Raw genomic sequence first — 20,309 nt, forward strand, 5'->3', positions numbered from 1 at the left:
CCCATCACTGCCCCTCACAGGGCCGCTGACCCCGGACCCCGTCACTGACCCTTACGTGGCGCTGACCCTGGACCTCGTCACAGCCCCACACGTGGCTCTGACCCTGGACCCCGTCACTGCCCCTCACGTGGCGCTGACCCCGGACCCCATCACTGCCCCTCACGTGGCGCTGATCCCGGACCCCGTCACTGCCCCTCACGTGGCGCTGATCCCGGACCCCGTCACTGCCCCTCACGTGGCGCTGACCCCGGACCCCGTCACTGCCCCACACGTGGCTCTGACCCTGGACCCCGTCACTGCCCCACACGTGGCTCTGACCCTGGACCCCGTCACTGCCCCACACGTGGCTCTGACCCTGGACCCTGTCACTGCCCCTCACGGGCCGCTGACCCTGCACCCCGTCACTGCCCCTCACGTGGTGCTGACCCTGGACCCCATCACTGCCCCTCACGTGGCGCTGACCCCGGACCCGTCACTGCCCCACACGTGGCTCTGACCCTGGACCCTGTCACTGCCCCTCACGTGGCTCTGACCCTGGACCCCGTCACTGCCCCTCACAGGGCCGCTGACCCCGGACCCTGTCACTGCCCCTCACGGGGCTCTGACCCTGGACCCCGTCACTGCCCCTCACGGGCCGCTGACCCTGGACGCTGTCACTACTGCTCATGTGGCCACTGACCCTGGACCCTGTCACTGCCCCACACGTGGCGCTGACCCCGGACCCCGTCACTGCCCCTCACGTGGTGCTGACCCTGGACCCCGTCACTACCCCTCATGCGGCTCTGACCCTGGACCCCGTCACTGCCCCTCACGTGGCGCTGACCCTGAACCCCATCACTGCCCCTCACAGGGCCGGTGACCCCGGGCCCTGTCACTGACCCTCACGTGGCACTGACCCTGGACCCTGTCACTGCCCCTCACGTGGCCGCTGACCCTGAACCCCATCACTGCCCCTCACAGGGCCGGTGACCCCGGGCCCTGTCACTGACCCTCACGTGGCACTGACCCTGGACCCTGTCACTGCCCCTCACAGGGCCGCTAACCCCGGACCTGTCACTGCCCCTCACAGGGCCGCTAACCCCGGACCTGTCACTGCCCCATACGTGGCTCTGACCCTGGATGCCGTCACTGCCCCTCACGTGGTGCTGACCCCGGACCCCATCACTGCCCCTCACAGGGCCGCTAACCCCGGACCCCGTCACTGACCCTTACGTGGCGCTGACCCTGGACCTCGTCACTGCCCCACACGTGGCTCTGACCCTGGACCCCGTCACTACCCCTCACGCGGCTCTGACCCTGGACCCCGTCACTGCCCCTCACGTGGCCGCAGATCCTGGACGCCGTCACTGCCCCTCACGTGGCGCTGACTCTGGACCCCGTCACTGCCCCTCACGTGGCCGCTGACCCTGTCACCACCCTAGGTGCAGGTGCTGGCCCTGGAGCCGCGCCTGTGCCCACATAGGCCTGGCAAAGGGCAGACAAGGTTCCCAAACATGGCGAGAAAAACGGGGATTCCGTGCGTTCCTTACATCCATGGCGATGCTGAAACGACAGTGTTGCGGATACTGTGGCTTAAAAGTGAAACGCGTGAGTAGAAGTAACGTCACCTGTTCTTTCCGCCGCAGCCTGCAGACCTTCCCAGACTCCCGCCGAGCGCGCCGGCCACAGCACCCCGCCGCAGGGAGAGCCCCGGCGCCGGCGGCCGCGGGAGGAAGCGAGCGAGCGCCTCCCCGCGGGGAACACGCGGAAGCCACACGCTCGCGGCGTCTGCGTGCGAGGCGTGCGTGAGAGCGCGCGGGGGCGGGACCGGGATGGGGACAGAGCGGCGGGCCGGCGGTAGTGCGCAAAGCCGCCTGAGGCGCCAAGGAGCATGCGCTCCGGGGGGCGGGGAGGGGGACAGAGTCCGGGAAGAGGCGGGGCCGCGTCCGCGCCCCTGACTTCCGCCGCCTGCGCGGAGACCGCCTACTGTCACCAGGCGCGCCACTAAGGTCGGAGGAGGGGACTTTCCGGCCCCGCCCCCAGGTGTCTCCTCTGGCCTATAGGAACTGAGCAGCCCCGCGGGCACCGGAAGGAGGCGGAGCCTCTGCCCTCGCCGGGCCGGGAGTCCTGGGCCCACAGCGCCCTCTATTGATGCTCTTAGGAGCTGCATGGGACCCGTGCCCCGCGCTGCGCACCTGGCTGGAAACGGTGGATCCTCTGGCCTTGGGAAGGGGGTCCCCGCTCAGATCCGGGCTAAGCACCTCCCCTCAGACACGCATTTTAATATAATTATGTAAATTTAGCTAGATAGACCCCCCCCAAAAGAAAACTTTGTGATACTAAGTTAAAGAAGCTAGCTAGAGTCAAGAGGCTAAACGTTATAGGATTCCATTTATGTGGAAGAGACAAAACTGTAGGAGCAGCTCAGTGTGGCTGTCAGGGTCTGGACTGCAAAGGGACAGTGCAGGACAATGAGATGAGACCACTAATAGCTGGACCGTGATGATGTTTTTTTTTTTTAATTTTTTTTTTATTTATGATAGTCACACACACAAACACAGAGAGAGAGAGAGAGAGAGAGAGAGAGAGAGAGAGAGAGGCAGAGAGGCAGAGACATAGGCAGAGGGAGAAGCAGGCTCAATGCACCGTGAGCCCGACGTGGGATTCGATCCAGGGTCTCCAGGATCGCGCCCTGGGCCAAAGGCAGGCGCCAAACCGCTGCGCCACCCAGGGATCCCCGTGATGATGGTTACACAACTGTATGCATTGGTCAAAGTCACACAACCAAAAAGTAAAAAGTGTGAATTTTGGAGTGATAGGTTTTGAAAGTGGATAGAGGTGGCAGCAACACAACAATGTGACTATACTGGGATCCCTCGGTGGCTCAGTGGTTTAGCGCCTGCCTTCCGCCCAGGGCGTGACCCTGGAGTCTCAGGATGGAGTCCCACGTCCTGTGTCGGGCTCCCTGCATGGAGCCTGCTTCTCCCTCTGCCTTTCTCTCTCTGTGTCGCTCATGAATAAATAGATAAAATCTTATAAGTGTGAATATACTAAGTGCCTCTAAATTTTTCACTTTAAAATACTTAATTTTAAAGTTCTTTTTTTTTTTTTAATTTATGATGGTCACACAGAGAGAGAGAGAGGCAGAGACACAGGCAGAGGGAGAAGCAGGCTCCATGCACCAGGAGCCCGACGTGGGATTCGATCCCGGGTCTCCAGGATCGCGCCCTGGGCCAAAGGCAGGCGCCAAACTGCTGCGCCACCCAGGGATCCCTAATTTTAAAGTTCTAAAAAAAAAAAAAGTTCATGCTCCTGCCTGCCTTTGTCTTCAGCAAGTTCATGTCTGGAGACATCTCACTGTAGTCACAAGCATCACTGTAGGGTGAGACATGAATTGGCCATTCTGCTCTGACCTAGGTGCCCACGTACACAATGAGGAAAAGCAGGAAAAGGCAATCACTTTGGGGGTTTGTGGGTGTGTGTGTGTTAAGATTTACCTATTTGAGGGAGACACAGAGAGAGAGAAAGAGCACATTCATGGGGAGTAGGGGCAGAGAGAAGGAATCCCAAGCAGACTCCCCACTGAGCATAGAGCCCGAACCAGGTTCAGATCTTAGGACTGTGAGATCACAACCTGAACCGAAACCCAGAGTTAAATGCTCAACCAACTGCTCCACCCAGGCTCCCCAAAGGGAAACACTCTGTAAAGCCACATCTGGTCACCGAGGATTCTAAGAGAGTTAAAGGTCCACCTCCCTACCCAGCAACATAAAATGCCCTTATACCACTGACTTTCAACTTCAGATGACAAAACTGATGCTCAGGGGCCTTGTAGATAAATTCCCAGACCCGACCGGTCTCTGTAACACCATGCCAGGAGGTAATACTACTCTCTCTCCTATAGCTGGGGAGACTATGGTTCAGCAAGGTTACACAAGATGAAGAAGTGGCAAAGCCTGGGGACAACTAGGACCCCTCAACATCCCATGTCCTTTCTCTAAGAGATGGGAATCTGTGGCTTGGTGGTTCATTCTCCCCTTGAAGGAGACATTCCTCCCACCCCTGGCGCCATCACCCATCTTTGCACAGTCGAGGGAATAATGCCAGGAGTCTGGGGACCCTGACTGCCCACTGCGCAGGGGGTGGGGGGATGACGACGACATACCATCTTCATGTTCAGCCACACCCGATCCCCTCTGGTGGGCCCCAAGAGCACCCCATACTCTAGTCCAGGAAGCCTTCCCCGGCTCCTCAGGACAGCACACACCCAGGAGAAACAGAATCTAAAAAACAAAGTACAAACTTTATTTTGTTTCTTTATAAAGGCACAGTGGCCTCTTGGTTTTTTCCCCCCACTTTCTTAACAAAATATAATAGCTTCTCCTTGAACACAAAGACCTCAAAATTGTAAAAAAAAAAAAAAAAAAAAAAAAAAAAAAATTAAAAAATTTAAAAATTTAAAAAAAAACAAAAACAGAAACAAAAAAAACAAGAAACAAAAAACTAAAAAGATAAACCAAACCAAAACCAAAAAGAACCAACAACAAACAAAACAAAAAGAGAGAGACAAAGACATTTTTGGGTGGAAGATGGGAAACCCGGAGGGAGAGATGGGGCTGGGTGGCGGCGGGAAGTGGCGAGTCCTCGTGCTGAGCCGAGGAGGGAAGGAGAGTAGGGCAGCAGCAAACCCCAACCGAGAAGCATTGTAGACCCCCGGGGCCCCAGAGAGCTCTGACCCAGCCAGACCCCCAACCCATGTAAGTGCTTAAAGGGGAAAGGAAAAAAAAAAAAAAAAAAGAGGAGGGAAGGAGTCAAAGACTGACGGTCTAGGGCTGGCTCTGGGGAGGCCAGAATACCTTGGGGTTTTGTTTGATTTTTCCCTGTTCTTAAAAATATGTTTAAATGAAAAAAAAAAAAAGAAAGAAAGAAAAAAAGCTTTTTGGCGGAGAGAGGCCAGGCATCTGTGTCAGCTTCCCCCAGCCTCCGGGGCGAGGCCCGGCCCCAGGTGTCCCGGTGCTCCCACGTGCTCCTGCCACCCCAGCCCTCCGGGGCCTCAGGTCAGGTGGCTTCGCCCAAAGGTGGATTTACAGTATTGAAAAAAGAGGTCACAAAAGAGACCCAAATGACGTCGTAATTTTGTAAAAATTCCTCACTCGTTCACCTGCGTTGTTCCCTGTTGCTGCCCCCGGCCCCCTCCGGCCCCAAGAAGGGAGAGGAGGGCTGGGGGGTGGTCAGGGAAGCCCCCCACTCCCTGCTGGCTCCTCCCGGCTCTGGTCCATGGCGTCGCTGTCCGAGGCCTCTGAATCGGAGGCAGTATCAGAGGCATGGGCCTCGGGGCAGCTGCGGCCCGGCTTCACAATGACCGCTCGCCGCTGCTCCTCCTCCTGCTCCTGCCTTTCCTGGGTGCCCTCGATGTGCTGGATCGCCTTGGGGGGGGGGGGACAGGGTGTGATGAGGACAGCCAGGGACACTCGGACAAACACCCCCTCACCCGCACCTCAGAAAGGTCCAGAAGTAAGCCTGGCAAGACAGCAGCCTGCCTGCCCAACGTTCAGACCTTCTCCGCTAAGCTGAACACCTCCTTGGAGATCACAGGGCAAGTCAGCCTGGAGTCACAAGCGTCTCTCATTTATGTATTTCAAAGCACCTGCTCACTTATGCCAGGTCTCTTCTCTGCTATTAACTTTATTATTCAATTTTGCTGGGTTTACGTGCAACCGACGTGGCAGGGATGGATGGGGTTTTTTGTTGTTGTTGTTGTTTAGTTCTTTCTCTGTGATGCTGTTGGTTCTCCCAGGGGTGCCGCCCAAAGCTGGGCACAGCAGAACTTCAGGCCTGACCCTTGAAGCTGATCATATCATTTCTTCCTTCTGTGCAGGAGGCTTAACTGGTCCCTACCCAACCACTGCCAGCTGAAGCCCACCCAGGTCCTGGAGATGGAGCTGAGAGGAAGCTCTGGACCAACCCAAGAGCTGGATGCAGGAACCTGACACCAGGAGGCTCAGGGAGCAAAGAAGCCTCTCGGTAAACCCCATAGAGGGAAGGAACAGGGTCTTCCAGACTATGTTGTCCCTGCCCCCTTCTCTGCCCCAAACCTTCTCAGAGCCACCCCCATCGCAGACACAGAAAGAGAGATGTGGGGACGGACACAAAGGGCCCATTCCCACATGATGCCCCATCCCCAAGTCCAGGTACCTGCACGATGGTGTCCAGGTTTTGCCGGGATGTGGAAACAGAGTTGATGACCGAGGAGGGACCCATGGTGACAACATTGATGTGGTGGGAGGGAGGGGGTGGCGCCGGCACGATCACTGTGGGGTGGTGGGTAGGGGCCGGAGGGGGCAGGAGCTGCAAGGAAGAAGCCCTCAGTCTCTTTTCAAAGGTTCCAGGAGCTGCCCATTCCCTTCTATCCTTCTGTCCCTCACAGAGGGACATCCCTCAAAACCATCTGCTTCGAGAGAGCCGCTGCCAACCACCCCAGCCCTTGAACATCTTCCCTAGGAGGGCTGGCCAATTTGTGCTCCACCCCCTCTTACTTTACAAACGTGGAAAAGGTGCTCCAGAGAGGGGCTTCCAGCCATCTGAGATCCCGGGGCCCCTTCACTGTCCACCAAGCAAGCACTTTAACATCTAATAAATACCTGGGTGGCTCAGAATGCTAAGCAGCTGACTCTTGGTTTGGCTCAGGTCCTGGTCTCAGGGTCATGAGATCAAAGCCCGCATTGGGCTCTGCGTTCAGCAGGGAGTCTGCTTGAGATTCTCTCCCTCCCTATGCTTCTCCCCTGACTAGTGTTGGCTCTTAGTCTCTCTAAAACAAGTAAATGTTTTCTTTAAAGTAAATAAATCATTTTTAAAGATTTTATTTGGGTAGCCCAGGTGGCTCAACGGTTTAGCACCACCTTCAGCCCAGGGTGTGATCCTGGAGACCGGGGATCGAGTCCCACATCGGGCTCCCTGCATGGAGCCTGCTTCTCCCTCTGCCTGTGTCTGTGCCTCTGTGTGTGTGTCTCTCATGATTAAATAAATAAAATCTTTTAAAAAATAAATAAATAAAGATTTTATTTATTTGAGAAGAGAGAAAGTGAGCACAAGCAGGGGGAGGGGCAGAGGGAGAGGGAGAAGCAGACTCCCTGCTGAGCAGGGAGCCTGACATGGGACTGGATCCCAGGACCCCAGGACCATGACCTGAGCCGAAGGCAGTCGCCCAACCAACTGAGTCACCCAGGCGCCCAAAAAGTAAATAAATACTTTAAAAAATTACAGTGGTTATCAAGCGTGTAGACCGTGGGTTTAGACAGCTAAGTCGCTGAGGATCACGAGTGGGCATGTCATGCACCCTTTGTGCGCCTCAATTTTGCCATCAGTAAAATAGGAAGAATATAAGTTCAGGCCTGAAAGGGCCACTACGAGGATTCAATGTGGTAACATATGCAGGTTACCTGGGAACCAGTAACCTGGGACCCTGGGCCTGCCCCGCTGGAGCCCGGGGCACTGACGCTGCGAGTGAGGACCGCTCCCAGGCCACCACTGCTCACCTGGGTCCGCAGGTGCTGCTGTTCGCGCTCCAATTTCTCCTGATGCAGCAGCCTCACCTGCTCCTGCTGCTGCTGAAGCTGCACCTGCTGTGCGATCACCTTGAGCTTTTCCGGATACATGTGGGCCTCCAGCGAGCGCACCTGGGGGGCAGGGCGACAGGTTCAGGGGCAGGGCTCAGAGGGCACCCCACACCTCCCCCTCCCTGGCCCCACCCGGAGCAGGGCCCTCAGGACCGGAGGTCGGCCTCCAGGCTCTAGGCTTCGCAAGAGGCCGTTCACTCCTGCTGCAAACCCTGGCATGGCTGACGCTCGTCCACCCTCGGCGGGAGAGACCAAAGTCCTTAGCCCAGCCTGCCGGGCCAGCCATGACTCCTCCCTCAGGCTGTGCCCCCTCCCACCTCCAGGACCTGCCCGTGCTGTGCCGCTCTGGGCCCGGGCAGATTTTATTTATTTGAGAAGAGAGGTGCTCTTCCGGCACAGAGCAGGTGCTCCCATAAAGAACTACTCACCCCCAGAGCCTTACCTGCTCCTCCAGCATCATGCGCACCGAGCGCTCCTTGTCCAGTTGCTGCCTCAGCTCGATCATCTCCCGGCGCAGGTCCTCCGCCTTCTCGTCCTCCCAGATGTCCGGCGACCCGATGCCCTCGTCCTTGTCCTCTGCCCGCCGCCGCTTGGGGGATGAGCCGCTCAGCTCCTGGGGACCCCAAGGGGCCAGTGAGTGTGCCTCAACAACCCCGAACTACAACCACCACCACGACCAGGGACATCAGAGGACTCCCTCGCAGTCCCCCAGGGTCCCTCTCAGCACTAGGGCCCCATTGTGCCAACCCAACAGATGGCCGAAGTCCAGAAAAGGAGGCACAATGGACCTGCTTTCCAGAAATCACCCAGCTACTTCCAGAGCCCACCCCACCCCACGTCACGGATGGGTAAGCCAAAGCCCAGGCAGGGAGGCAAGTGCCTGAAATAGGTGAGTGGGGAAGATGCAGCCTGAGGGCCACGGCTGAGCCAGGACGCGCTCACGCGGGGAAAGGCAGCCGGAGGGGGCAGGGCACTGCGGCAGCAGGAGGCCCCCACGGGGAGCTACCTGGATGAAGCGCTTGAGCTGTGTGTTCTGCTGCAGGAGCCTGGTCTTCTCCTGCTCCAAGGAGAAGATGTACTCCGCCGTCTGCTGGAGAATGGCTGCCTGAGGGTGGGAGGGACAAGTCAGGGACCCTGGCGGGCAGCGTCTGCCAAAGCTCACTTCCTTCTCCCCACCTGAGCCCGCCACGTCCTCCAGGAAGGCTTCCGTGCCTAGCCCACCTTGCTAAGCTTCTCTCCATCTGTGTGGGGGATGAGGGTCTTGAGGGACTGGAAGCCCGCATTGATGCTCTGCATGCGCCTCCGCTCGTTGCTATTGGCAATCTCCCGCCGAATCCGCCGCTCCTGGTCCCGCTGAGTCTCAGGGGTCAGTGGAATGTTGGCAAGGCTGCAGGTTAAGACAGAGACCTGCTCAGGCTAGGTGCCCTCCGTGCCCTGCCCCGGTGGGACCCTGTCTTTACAATTCACCTCCGGGGGCCGCTAGTGTAACTTTCATCCGTCCTGCGACAGAAGATGCCAGATTTGCCAGGTCCCTACAACCCCAGCAGATCAGGAGGGTGATGGAGTAGTACCTCTGGGGTGTCTGGGTGTCCGTAAGTGTGCAGCTCCAGGTCCTAGCCCCAGTGTCTGGCCAGCAGGTGTGGGTGGGGCCCAGAAGCCTGACCAGCTAGCGAGAATCTCTGTGATTCTGATACAGATGGTCCCAGACAATAATTGCAGACACCTGTCCCTGGGACACCTCTGAGCTCCTGGCTATGCACCTGGACCCCCTCCTGCGGCACCGCAGGCTTGAGGACTAGGAAGACATCGCTCCTCCCTCCCCATCGCCACAGCCACATCTGCAGCCACACACTGGTCTGCAAGCTCCCAGCCTGGCCCCAGACACCCCATGCTAAGACTTCAAAAACGAGACAGGTACCACTTACTCCAAGAAGGGGACACCAGACCAACCACCCCTGGAGACACTTCTCCCCTGAGCCTGCCCACCCCAAGAGGCAGCCCCATCCTGTGCCAAAGGAGCAAGGCTCCCAGCATGCAGTGGGCAATGTTACTGCATATTACGTGACTGCATCTTACAGGAGCAGCAGCCAGTGGGGTGAGAGAGAAGGCAGCCAGTGGAAGGGGGAGAGGCCCAGAGGTATTGGCAGGAGGCAAAGACAGCAGCGGGGCCTGTAGGCCCAACGCCACCGCTCCCGAGGGATGGGCCTGTGTGTGGCCTGGAGGAGGCATTCCCCCTTTCCCGGCCCTCTCCTGCGACTCCCCCCGCCCCTGGCCTGATGGCTTCCAGATGCTGGGCTCCCAGAAGAGGCCACCAGCCCCACCCAAAGCCACAGCCCTGGCGTCTTCCTGAGGGGCCCTCCCGGGGTGACCTGGTCCAGGCCTGGGCCAAGAGAGCTCACACCCCTGGTTCTGGAGAAGTGGGGAAACGGACTATGGGCAGCCTTATTCCATCGATGAGGACCCTGGGCTCAAAAAGGTGCTCAAGCCCCCATGCCTGTCCCCAGGAGGAAAGGCGTTTGCTCAGAAAACCTCGGAGAATGCATCTGCCACAGCTGGAGACAGCCATGGCCTCTCCTGGCCCCCTGGCCCACCCTGTCTGCCCCACTCTGGGCCGGCAGGATCTTGGACTCGCCCTTGCCCTTCCTGGGCCTTGGCCCCCTCTCCTGGGGGAGAGGGTAGTCCGCTGCAGCTGGGGGCCCCCAGGGGGCAGTTTCCTTACAGCATCCTGGAATGTCCATGCTCAAAAGGTGGCCCACGACCCTTTCTTTGCAGAGGAGACTTGGGACTCCGAATGAGAAGGGACAGAGTCTTAGAGTCAGACTACCAGCCATCTGGCTCCTCACCTCGGGGCAGGGGCACCTCACTTCTCCCAGCTTCCCTGCCCCTACACCAGAGGTGATGGGGTGGCGGGACAGAGCAGTGGCGAGGACGCAGGCCCGAGACCTGACACACACAGTGGCTTGCCCGCCCTTTGTGGGGGGTTAGAACCTAATCCAGGCTCCCTGGTCTGGCAGTGCCCTCCAGACCCTCTGTGGTGGGTGGGTGGATTAAAGAGGTGGGAGTGGAGGGAGAAGAAGAAAAAGAGGTAGGGTAGGGAGTCTGGCTGGCTCAGTTAGAAGAGCATATGACTCTTAATCTTGGGATCATGAGTTCAAGCCCCATGTTGGGTGTAGAGCTTACTTTAAACAAAAAGAAAAAAAAAACTGGGGAGAGACGTCCAAAGGAAGCCAAGCCACCAAATGACTGACATCCATCTGGGTGGGAATCCCCATCCTCTCGGGAGATACAGGGAGACACCCCTACACAGTCCCTGGGGCCCTCCTGGAGATGCCCAAATGCCAGACCTGAAAAGAATGGTGAGAGGTCAAAAGGAGCCCCACCTCCACCCTTGGATCACCCTGAGTGTTAGCCGTTCCAGAAGGCCCAACTGGAGGACTCGGCAACAGAGTAAGAAGCTTAAATCAAGGGATGCCTGGGTGGCTCAGTGGTTGAGTGTCTGCCTTTGGCTCCGGGCGTGATCCCAGAGTCCTGGGGTCGAGTTCCGCATCAGGCTTCTCTCAAGGAGCCCGCTTCTCCCTCTGCCTGTGTCTCTGCCTCTCTCTCTCTGTCTCTCATGAGTAAATAAAATCTTTAAAAATATAAATAAATAGGGGGATCCCTGGTGGCTCAGCAGTTTAGCGCCTGCCTTTGGCCCGGGGCACAGTCCTGGAGTCCCAGGATCGAGTCCTGCATCAGGCTCCTGGCATGGAGCCTGCTTCTCCCTCTGCCTGTGTCTCTGTCTCTCTCTCTCTAGGTCTATCATGAATAAATAAAAAAAACCAAAATCTTTAAAATATATATATATATAAATTTTGAGTTCTATGATTAGAATTGTCACACTCTGAGTCCAGCGGCCTTATGATTCCTGTATGGATCAAGGACATAGGCTTGCTCCAAGCCCCAGAGCCTGGCTCTTATCCACAGGACAGAGTAGGCTCTGCACCGCCCCACAGAGCCAGACACCCAGACAGACAGATGACGGTTACCCCTGTAGAAAGACAAAGCATGTGGTGTGCACAGCCATCCTGCTCAACAGGCACCTGCAGATGCCAAAGCTCAGCCCTTCTCCCGCACCTGCTGCTGGTACCCTCTCCTGACAGCTCACAAAGGGCCCCCGCTGCTTCCCAGAGCCCCATATGTGGCCTCAGGAGGTAGTGTCCGTGCTCCTCCCGACAAACAGTAGGACAGGCACAGAAGTGACCCGCTCATGTCCACCGTGAAAGACAGATGGGTCAAGGTGCAGGCAATGTACCTACCTCCTGTACTTTCCAGGTCCCACCCCCAAAGAAACCAGAGTTCAGCTGCACCTCCCCCAGCCAGCCAGTTCATCTGCCCATGAAAATCTCTGCCCTGGGAGACGCTCAGCTCCTCCCTTCTCCTCAGGATGCCCAGGGACTGGAGAGGCCAGAGTGGAGTGAAAGATCCAGGGCCTGCTCATCCTGGCTCTTCCAAATGTGCCATCCATCCTGTCTCCTTCCCCACCAAGTCCATCAACGCCCTGGCTCAGGAACCAGCTGCCAGTTAACCTAATGCAGACTTAAGTCCCAAAAAGCAGGGGCACCTGGGTGGCTCAGTGGTTGAGTGCCTTCAGCTCAGGGCGTGATCCTGGGGTCCTGGGATCAAGTCCCACGTTGGGCTCCCCACAGGGAACCTACTTCTCCCTCTGCCTCTGCCTCTGTCTCTGCCTCTGTGTGTGTGTGTGTGTGTGTCATGAATAAATAAAATCTTTAAAAAAAAAAAAAAAGTCCCAGAAAACAGACTTCACCCCAAAGCTGCAGTTCCTCCTGAGGACTTGGGCTGCCACCAAGACCCTAACAGATAACTCACCTAAACAGCCCTGGAATGTGTGCACTAATCAGAGGTTCTGGCTGGCGGAATGTTAGGGGTCCTGATCGCTGACCAATCAGAGATTCCTATAATTCATGGCTAGTCCAGCTGCTAAACTAGATGACCATAGATCAAGCAGGCTTTTCTGCAAATCCCTGAAAGTTTCTTACATTTTTATCTGAGTTTTGCACACATAAACGTGACTGACAGGAATCGTAAGGCCCTCTGCCCCCTCCACATCAACTCCAGACTCCCAGGTGAGCAGTGAAGGTGGCATGGTCCACTGTCACCCAGTGTCTGTTGCTTCTTTCCCTCCCAGTCTGGCCTCTGACAGCCTGTCTCCTGGAGAAGGGCAACCAACCGGCCAAGAACAGTTTGAGTACCAGCCCTGGGTGCTAAGACTGTCCCCCCAATACCAGAGTACCTCCAGACAGCCCCCTGGGAATAACACCAGCAGACCAATCAGAGGCTCCCTGGTAGGGAGCACCGTCTTCCCAGCCCAAAGGCAAAGTAACCCCCATCCACTGACACCCCCAGGCCTGGCTCCAGCCTCAGATTAGCCACTGACAAGACGCCTGGCTGGCTCAGCGGTTCAAGCATCTGCCTTCGGTTCAGGACGTGATCCTGGAGTTCTGGGATCGAGTCCCACATCAGACTCCCTGCATGGAGCCTGCTTCTCTTCCCTCTGCCTGTGTCTCTGCCTCTCTCTGTGTCTCTCATGAATAAATAAATAAAATCTAAAAAAAAAAAAAAAAAAGATTAGCCACTGAGAACTCTCATTTACAGTGCTCAAAGTCACTCACACACCTGCCGCTCAACATCTACAGGCAGAGGTGGGAAAGCCCACATGGGACTTCTCCTACCCAAGAGGAGGACAGGAGGGAAGCAGTGACCCTCCGCAAGGATGCCCAAGGTGCTCATCCTCTCTGTGCAGCACTGAAGCAGCCCAGAGCCTCCACCCGGCCCCACTGCTTCTATCCAACACGACACTCTGACCAGCCTGCCACCCCTGCCCTCAGTTCCAACAGACCATGCCCAGGCTGTTCACATCAGAAACACCTCTCCCCTGTCCTCCCCTCCCTAGGGCTTCCTCAGCGCCTCAGAGGGGACTCCCTACTCTGTGTTCACTTATAAGCCAGCTCTGCCCCTTGTTATCCCATGGAACTGCACTTCATCTCTCAAAGCCTGTTTACCCACCTGCAAAAGGGGGAATACCGCCTCATTTCATAGGACCATGGTGAAATTCAAAAGACACGGAAGAGGGGGGCGGTGCCCGGTTGGCTCAGCCAGTAGAGCATGAGACTCTTGATCTCGGGGATCATGAATTCAAGCCCCATGTTGGGCACAGAGATGACTTTTTAAAATAAATAATAATAAAATAAAAATGACCCTTAGGTTATAAGAGAGATGGAAGAGAAAAAAAGAGATTAAGAAAAACAGGATGCCTTGTTTTTCCAGAGTTTGCACCCAGGATTCCAGGAGAACCCAAGATCTCTCTTAAAGGGCTGACAAGACCAGGAGAGTCAAGACCTTAGCACCAGGAGATTTTGAGCTGTTGGGACAGGGCCAGTTCTGGTTCCCAGCCCAGAGCCGGTGCCAAATATATACCGCATCAGGGACCCAGCACACACACTCCAAAGCCCCTAATTGTTCCCTAACACCTTCTGAGCACTGGTCTCTTTCCTCCCAAGGACAGGAGGTAAACACTTTAAGATCACAGTGCTCCTGCTTCTAAGAATTTAACAGATACCTGGCGCTTTCCATACACACAGCCTAACCTTCACAGGTGCTCCATTTTACTGAAGTGGCACATGCTGAGACCACACAGGTCCAAAACCACACAGCTGGGGCATGAGCCTCCCTCTGAGGGTGACTCAGGGTGGGGGTGCCCACTGTGCAGTATGGCCCCCTCCAGTAGGTCTGGGAGAGGGATGAGGCAGAGAGTGCTCCTAGTCACTGAGGGATAGAACACGGTCCCAGCCTCAGAAACCAATCCATAAAGCCAGAAGTTCTCACCCAACCCACACACTTGATCCCACCTCACCCCACAGCTTCTGAAAATGAACAAACCCAAAGGTCCCAACTCCACACCCACTGCACAGGCTTCAACTGTCTCATAGATAGGCAGGCTGAGCATGTCCCCATGCCCAAGCCTGGGGCACTTGACCCCTGGAGACTGCTAGACTCCTCTAAAGCAGGGTTTGGGACAGGGACAGTATAACTCCTAGAGTCCTGGGAGGTCAAGAGAGGACTCAACTAAGTCCCAGACCTGGTGGCTAGAGGTCCCCACTGTGCTAAGCCTACCCAGGATCAGGCTCAAACAGTCCTACCCAGCCATTCTCTGAACAAGCAACCAGCCACGAGGGATAGGAGCAGGGCTCTGGGACCAGGGTTCAAGTCCCAGCCCCAACACTTGCTGTAACTAACTCTTCCCTTCTCAAGCCCATGTCCTCACCCCATACAGTACACATAAGGCCGCTTAACTCAGGACGCAGAGTGTAAAAATTCAATGAGAAAAAAAAATCTATCAAAACGAGTCCCTAGAACATACTAAGAGCTCCAGAATTTTTTTTTTCTTATTACTGGGAGGCCCTTCTGGTAGACCTTAAGGAAGGGCCAGCACCCAGGGTGGCCACCCCCCTGGCTGCACATGACTCCGAACTTGAGAACTGTCGAGGTGGGAGCCTGGGGCGGGGTGGGGAGGTGTGTATACGGGAGCAGCCACCGTCCCCGAGCCCGGTTTCTGCAGCCCCTGCTGTCTAGCAGCGCCGGCCACGCCGCCCCGGCTCCTCCTCCCTCAATCCCCGCCCAGCCTGACCCGGGCGGCTGAGCACGTGGCCCCAGTCCTAGGGAGCCATTTCGCTCCAGGAGCAGCGGGGTTCTAAGGGGTCTGCAGGTTCCCAAGTGGGGCACCCAGGGAAGCCCCAGACGCAGCACCGCCGTGTCCCGCGGGCCGAGTTCAGTGCAGACGCTCAGGGACAGGGCCGTCCTCCTCCTGGCCATCCGAGTGGCGGGCACGTGCATTTTAACAAGCGTCCAGGGGAATGGGGATGTGAGTGGTGCGCGCACCCGTCACCCTCTGGTGAAGGATGGATCTGGAGCGACCGAGGCCACGCTTGGGAAGTGGCTCCTGGGAAAGGCGGCGGCCCCGGGGTCACCCACCCACGCACCCACCGGGCGGCGAGGCTGGACGCTTTCGGTTTAGGGCTGGGGGAGGGGTGTGGGCTGGAAAGTTTGCAGCCGAGCCCCGCGGGCGGCGGGCAGCGGCCTCACGAGGCCAGGGGCACTGTCCGGTGCCCCCTCCCCAAAAGGCACCCCCCGCGGGGCCGCCTGGCGCACCGCGCCCTCGGGAGCTGAGCTTTGTGCGAGGAAAGCGTGGCCCGGGCGCGCCTACAATTCCCACAATGCCGCAGGGCGGGGCGCGGGGAACTACAGCTCCCGCGAGGCGGCGCGCCGAGGTCCGCCTACTCCAAGAGGGCTGCAGAGTCACGTCCAGGCCTCGCTAGTAAACAGCGCCCGGGCGCGGGCGGCAAGCGAGCTAGCGGCCGCCAACGTGCCCGGGTCCGCGGCGCCCCCGGCCGGCAGCGCCGGCCTCCCGGGTCCCACCCATCCCCGCGCCCCCACTCGAGCACGCCCCCCGGCCCCGCCGCAGCCCCGCACCCTGCAAACACACCACCCGGCTCCCCGATCCCCCCCCCTCGCCCAGAGCCGCGGCGTGGCTGCATTGTAGCCGCCCGCGCCACGGCCCCACGCGCGGCCCGGGCCCCCCAAGCCCCCACGGAGGGGGGCACCCAGAGACAGCGAAGAAGGAGGGAGAGGAAGGAAGCCGCCGCGGGAGGGGGGAGGAGGAAGCGCGGGGGGGAAAGCCACCAGCACCAAGCATGGCCGGGACTGCTGCAGAACCACGTGGGTCTGTTTGCAATTTACAAACGTCGCGACTCGCCCGCCTGCAGCGGACAAAAGTGAGCGGGGCCGCTCGGGGCCCCCACGTTCCGGGGGAGGAGGGTCCCCCGGCGGCGCAAGCCCGGCGCGCGGGGCTGTAGACGCCCCGGCGGCTAAGAAAGGCGAGCGGGGTTGGCAGCGCGGGCCATGCGTGCGCACACGCGCGCCTGCCCGGGCGGGCTGGCCGGGGGCTGCAATCATGGGAAGGGGGTGGGGGGGAGGAGGAGTACACACCTACAGAGCCCTCCTATCACTTCTTTCTCTGTTTTCCTGAAATGTTGCAAAGAGGGCACCTTCTGAGTGGGCACCATGAAATACTCCATAGCGATCGGCGCCCCTCCTCTGCACGAGCCGGGTCCCGCGGTCCGCCGGAGAATGCAAGATGGAAATCCGAATCAAAGGGCAGCGCCGGACGGAGGTGCAGAAACGGCCGGTCCCAGATGCTGGCGGCGGCGGCGGCGAGGGGAGGGAGGCGGGCGGGAGGGGCGGGAGGGAGGTCTCTCCGGCCTGCCTCCCCGGGCGTGTGTATGTGTGTGTGTGTTTGCAGCTGATCAGATGTCTGTTTCAAGGCGGGAAACAGCTGGTGAAAACTCAGCACTCCCCCGGCCTCCTTCCGCGGAGTAAGGAATTGCATGTAAACAAAGGACTATTTGCAGCGCCCCCCGGGCTGCGCGAGGCCAGGGCGAGAGGGGCGCCGCCCCCGGGGGCCAGTGGCAGCCAGGGTCTGCGGGCCAACCCCCCGGCACGGGGAGCCGGGGGCCGTGGGGCGGCTGGGGGGCGCGGTGTGAATGGAGCGAGCTGCGGCCGAGCTACATGCGCCACTATGGGTGATGAGGTCCATCAGCTGACAGGTTGGCAAGCGTTGCAAAAAAAAAAAAAAAAAAGGCCAGCCACTGCGAGGGAGCCTAGCCCGCGCGTCCGGGGTCCGGCGGGGACCGCCCGGTGCAGGGTCTCCGCGCTCGGCGGCCCCCGGGGACGGCGGGCGCGCAGCTGGGCCCCGCGGAGACGGCGAAGGCGGCCTGGGGTGCTGGTCGAGTTGCAGCTGCATGGAAAGGAGCCGCTCTGGCTCGCTCCTTCCGAGCCCAGGGCCCCCTGGAAACTTGCGTCACAGCCACCTCTTCCCACATGTAACTTGGGGCCGACTTCGGAGGCCAGCCAGCCCCCTCCCTCCCTGGCTGCCCAGTTGGCCGCCCAGCCTGGGCTCCGGAGCCTGGGAATCCCGGAGCCTGGGGGCGGGGAGGGGGGGTGCAGAGCGAAGGGGGCGCGCCGGGCGCCTCAGATCCTGGGGCTGCCTTTAGAAACCTGGGGCCCCGGCGGGGAGTGAAGGCTGGAGGCGGGCCAAGACGGCAGCGGCCCGCAGATTTGGTGGCTGCCGCCGGGTCCCCCTCACTACCCCCCTCCGCGGGGAGGCTGGACAGCAGAGGAGGCCCGAAGCTTCCCATTCATGCCTAAGGCCGTGCGGGACCTGCTCCTCCGCCAGGGTGCGCTCTCTACTACAGTGATGCCCGGGGCGGCGAGGCAAGGACGCTGCGGCCCTCTTCCGTACCCCCTCCCGAGTCCCCTCCCCTGGCTCCTGGAGGGTTGGCCCCAGGCTCAGGAAGACCACGCCTGCCTCGGAATGTCCTCGAGCCTGCCCACCGCCTTTCCCAATCCCCTCCGCCTTCAAGGTTCCGCCCAAATCGCGCCTCCTAATTAAAATATTCCTACTACTAACAAGAGTTACTGATATTAAAAAAAAAAAGTTACTGATATTTTAGGAACGATGATTATTAGATACTGAGAGTACCGTGTAGATTTTTGAACGCGTGTTCTCTCATCTTTAAAGCAACCTGTTGGGCACTTGAAGCACAGATCCCAGTTCACTTAGCATCAAAGTCCTTGGAAAGTCTCACTGTGGGGACAGGAAATGTGCTCAGGAAATTATGACTTATGGGGGGCAACATAGGAAAGAGGGCCATATAACTGTATACACTGAGCAGGATCTATAGGGCCCGAATGGATGCGTGAAGAATGAATGAGAACCGGGAGAAGCGTTTCTACCCCCTGCTCTTCTCTTACAGAACCGACTTGATGGAGCCTGGTTCCCCCTGACCACCATTTCTTGGCTGGTGACCTCACTCCAGCGGCTCACTCCAACCTCTGCTTCTATTACCATATCTCCTTCTTCTCCTATCCCAACCCTTCGACTCTGCCTCTTTTATGATGATCTTGGGCCCACCCAGATAATACAGAATAATTTCCCATCTCAAGATCCTTGCCTTAGCTGTATCTTCAAAGCCCCTTTTGCCACATAAGGCAATTTAGTGACAGGTTCCACAGATTAGGAGGTGAACATTTTAGGGACTGTACCATTCTTCGTTCAGGGGCCATACAAAACCTGGCAGAGGTTGTACTCTGCCCCAGCAGTTCCACTCCTAGGTAGAACCCAAAAGAATGAAAACAAGGACTCAAAACAGGTCGTTATATGCCAGTGTTCAAAGCAGCGTTAATCACAGTTGCCAAGGGACACCTGGGTGGCTCAGCAGTTGAGCATCTGCCTTCAGCCCAGGGCGTGATCCTAGAGTCCTGGGATCGAGTCCCACATTGGGCTCCCTGCATGGAGCCTGCTTCTCCCTCTGCCTGTGTCTCTGCCTCTCTCTGTGTGTCTCTCATGAATAAATAAAATAAAATCTAAAAAAAAAAATCACAGTAGCCAAAAGGGGCAAACCACTCACTGTCTCTCAACTGATCAGTGGATAAACACGATGTGGTCTATCCATGCAATGGAATATTATTTAGCCTTAAAAAGGAACGAAGTGTTCATCTATAATTACAACATAGACAAACCCTGAAAACATGGCAAGTAAACTAAGTCAGGATACAAAAGATCACATATGTTATGATTCCACGGGCATGAAAGTACCTAGGATGGGCAAATTCACTGAGATAGAAAGTAGATCAGAGGTTACTGGGAGTAGGGGAGAAATGAAAGAGTTATTGCTTAATGAGTATGGTGTTTCTTTTTGGGGTGACGGAAAATTTTGGAAACAGTGATGGTTGCACAACACTGGGAATATAATTAATGCCACTGAATTGTATGCTTTACTTTTTTTATTATTTATTTTATTTTAAATGGCTCCATGCCCAACGTGGGGCTTGAACTCATGACCCCAAAATCAAGAGCCAATGTTCCACCAACTGAGCCAGCTAGGCATCCCCTGAATTGTACACTTTAAAATGGTGAAAACAGAGATGGCTGGGTGGCTCAGTGGTTGGGCATCTGCCTTTGGCTCAGGGCATGACCCCGGAGCTCCAGGATCAGTAACCACGTCGGGCTCCCTGCATGGAGCCTGCTTCTCCCTCTGCCTGTGTCTCTGCCTCTCTCTGTGTGTCTCTCCTGAATAAATAAATAAAATCTTTTAAAAAAATAAAATAAAATGGTGAAAACAGCAAACTTTAAGCTACATACATTTTACCACAATAAAAGAAAAAAAATAGCCAGGGGGCTGGATTTGACCTGTGGGCTCTAATTTGCGTGACCCCATCAATCCTGCCAATGCCTTGCCCCTTCATCATCTCCTCTCCTTATCCAGCTTAGAATTCACAGCCCATCAATAGAATCCTTCCCTCACCTGTCCAACCCCGCCTGCCTTACTCCCCGCCCTCCCCACTAGCCAAACAGCCCTGAGAAAAGGAAATCCCACAACCTAGCGGACTGATCTTATTTTCAGATCCCACAGTGGAGGCTCCTATTGCTCTGGTCTGTTTTTCCTCCCACCTCCTCCTCTCTCCATCATCTCCCCACCTCCTCACTCCCCTAACGTGACTTCAGGTCCTGTTTCTCTGAGGAAAGGGGACCAACCTTGAACAGAAATCCTACATGCTCCACTTATCGCCTCTGCCTCCCTATCTGTACCTGTCACCTGC

At 57.3% G+C, this 20,309-nt stretch overlaps 2 protein-coding genes and 2 long non-coding RNA genes across 5 annotated transcripts in view; 2 read left to right on the plus strand and 2 right to left on the minus strand.

Moving 5' to 3' along the window:
- Positions 1 to 1,718, minus strand: part of SRL (sarcalumenin) — a 51,874-nt gene extending 50,156 nt beyond the window's left edge. Inside the window, exon 1 of the mRNA XM_055340524.1 lies at positions 1,608 to 1,718. The gene's annotated coding sequence lies outside the window, so the exon portion shown is untranslated. The remainder of the gene's footprint in view (positions 1 to 1,607) is intronic.
- LOC129519711 (uncharacterized) lies at positions 1,231 to 8,217 on the plus strand. The gene is made up of 3 exons (XR_008666432.1): positions 1,231 to 1,587; positions 5,858 to 6,003; positions 8,113 to 8,217. It is a non-coding gene; the product is annotated as an uncharacterized LOC129519711 (long non-coding RNA).
- TFAP4 (transcription factor AP-4) lies at positions 4,332 to 16,726 on the minus strand. Of its 2 annotated transcripts, none has more exons than XM_055340525.1 (7): positions 16,638 to 16,726; positions 8,817 to 8,982; positions 8,602 to 8,700; positions 8,038 to 8,208; positions 7,515 to 7,655; positions 6,175 to 6,327; positions 4,332 to 5,405 (listed from the first exon to the last, which is right to left on the minus strand). In XM_055340525.1, exons 1-7 carry the CDS (start codon positions 16,724 to 16,726, stop codon positions 5,211 to 5,213), a joined length of 1,014 nt encoding a protein of 337 aa, XP_055196500.1. In that variant the 3' UTR covers positions 4,332 to 5,210. The 2 variants fall into 2 exon arrangements, with proteins under 2 accessions (XP_055196500.1, XP_055196501.1); XM_055340526.1 differs by lacking the exon at positions 16,638 to 16,726 and adding an exon at positions 9,167 to 11,213.
- LOC129519712 (uncharacterized) lies at positions 16,348 to 19,065 on the plus strand. The gene is made up of 3 exons (XR_008666433.1): positions 16,348 to 16,423; positions 16,690 to 16,821; positions 18,464 to 19,065. It is a non-coding gene; the product is annotated as an uncharacterized LOC129519712 (long non-coding RNA).
- The last annotated feature ends 1,244 nt before the right edge of the window (positions 19,066 to 20,309 follow it).

Source organism: Nyctereutes procyonoides, unplaced genomic scaffold (assembly GCF_905146905.1).
Source record: "Nyctereutes procyonoides isolate TBG_1078 unplaced genomic scaffold, NYPRO_anot_genome, whole genome shotgun sequence".
NCBI classification, from domain to species: Eukaryota; Metazoa; Chordata; class Mammalia; order Carnivora; family Canidae; genus Nyctereutes; species Nyctereutes procyonoides.

Bases quoted from the DNA above. Each gene is read 5' to 3' on its own strand.
- TFAP4 (XM_055340525.1), bottom strand. From the start codon at position 16,726: ATGGAGTATTTCATGGTGCCCACTCAGAAGGTGCCCTCTTTGCAACAT. The intron at 7,656-8,037 runs GTAAGGCTCTGG...CCTGCCCCCCAG, and splicing joins GCATGATGCTGGAGGAGCAG to GTGCGCTCGCTGGAGGCCCA. The intron at 5,406-6,174 runs GTACCTGGACTT...CCCCCCCCCAAG, and splicing joins ACCTGGACACCATCGTGCAG to GCGATCCAGCACATCGAGGG.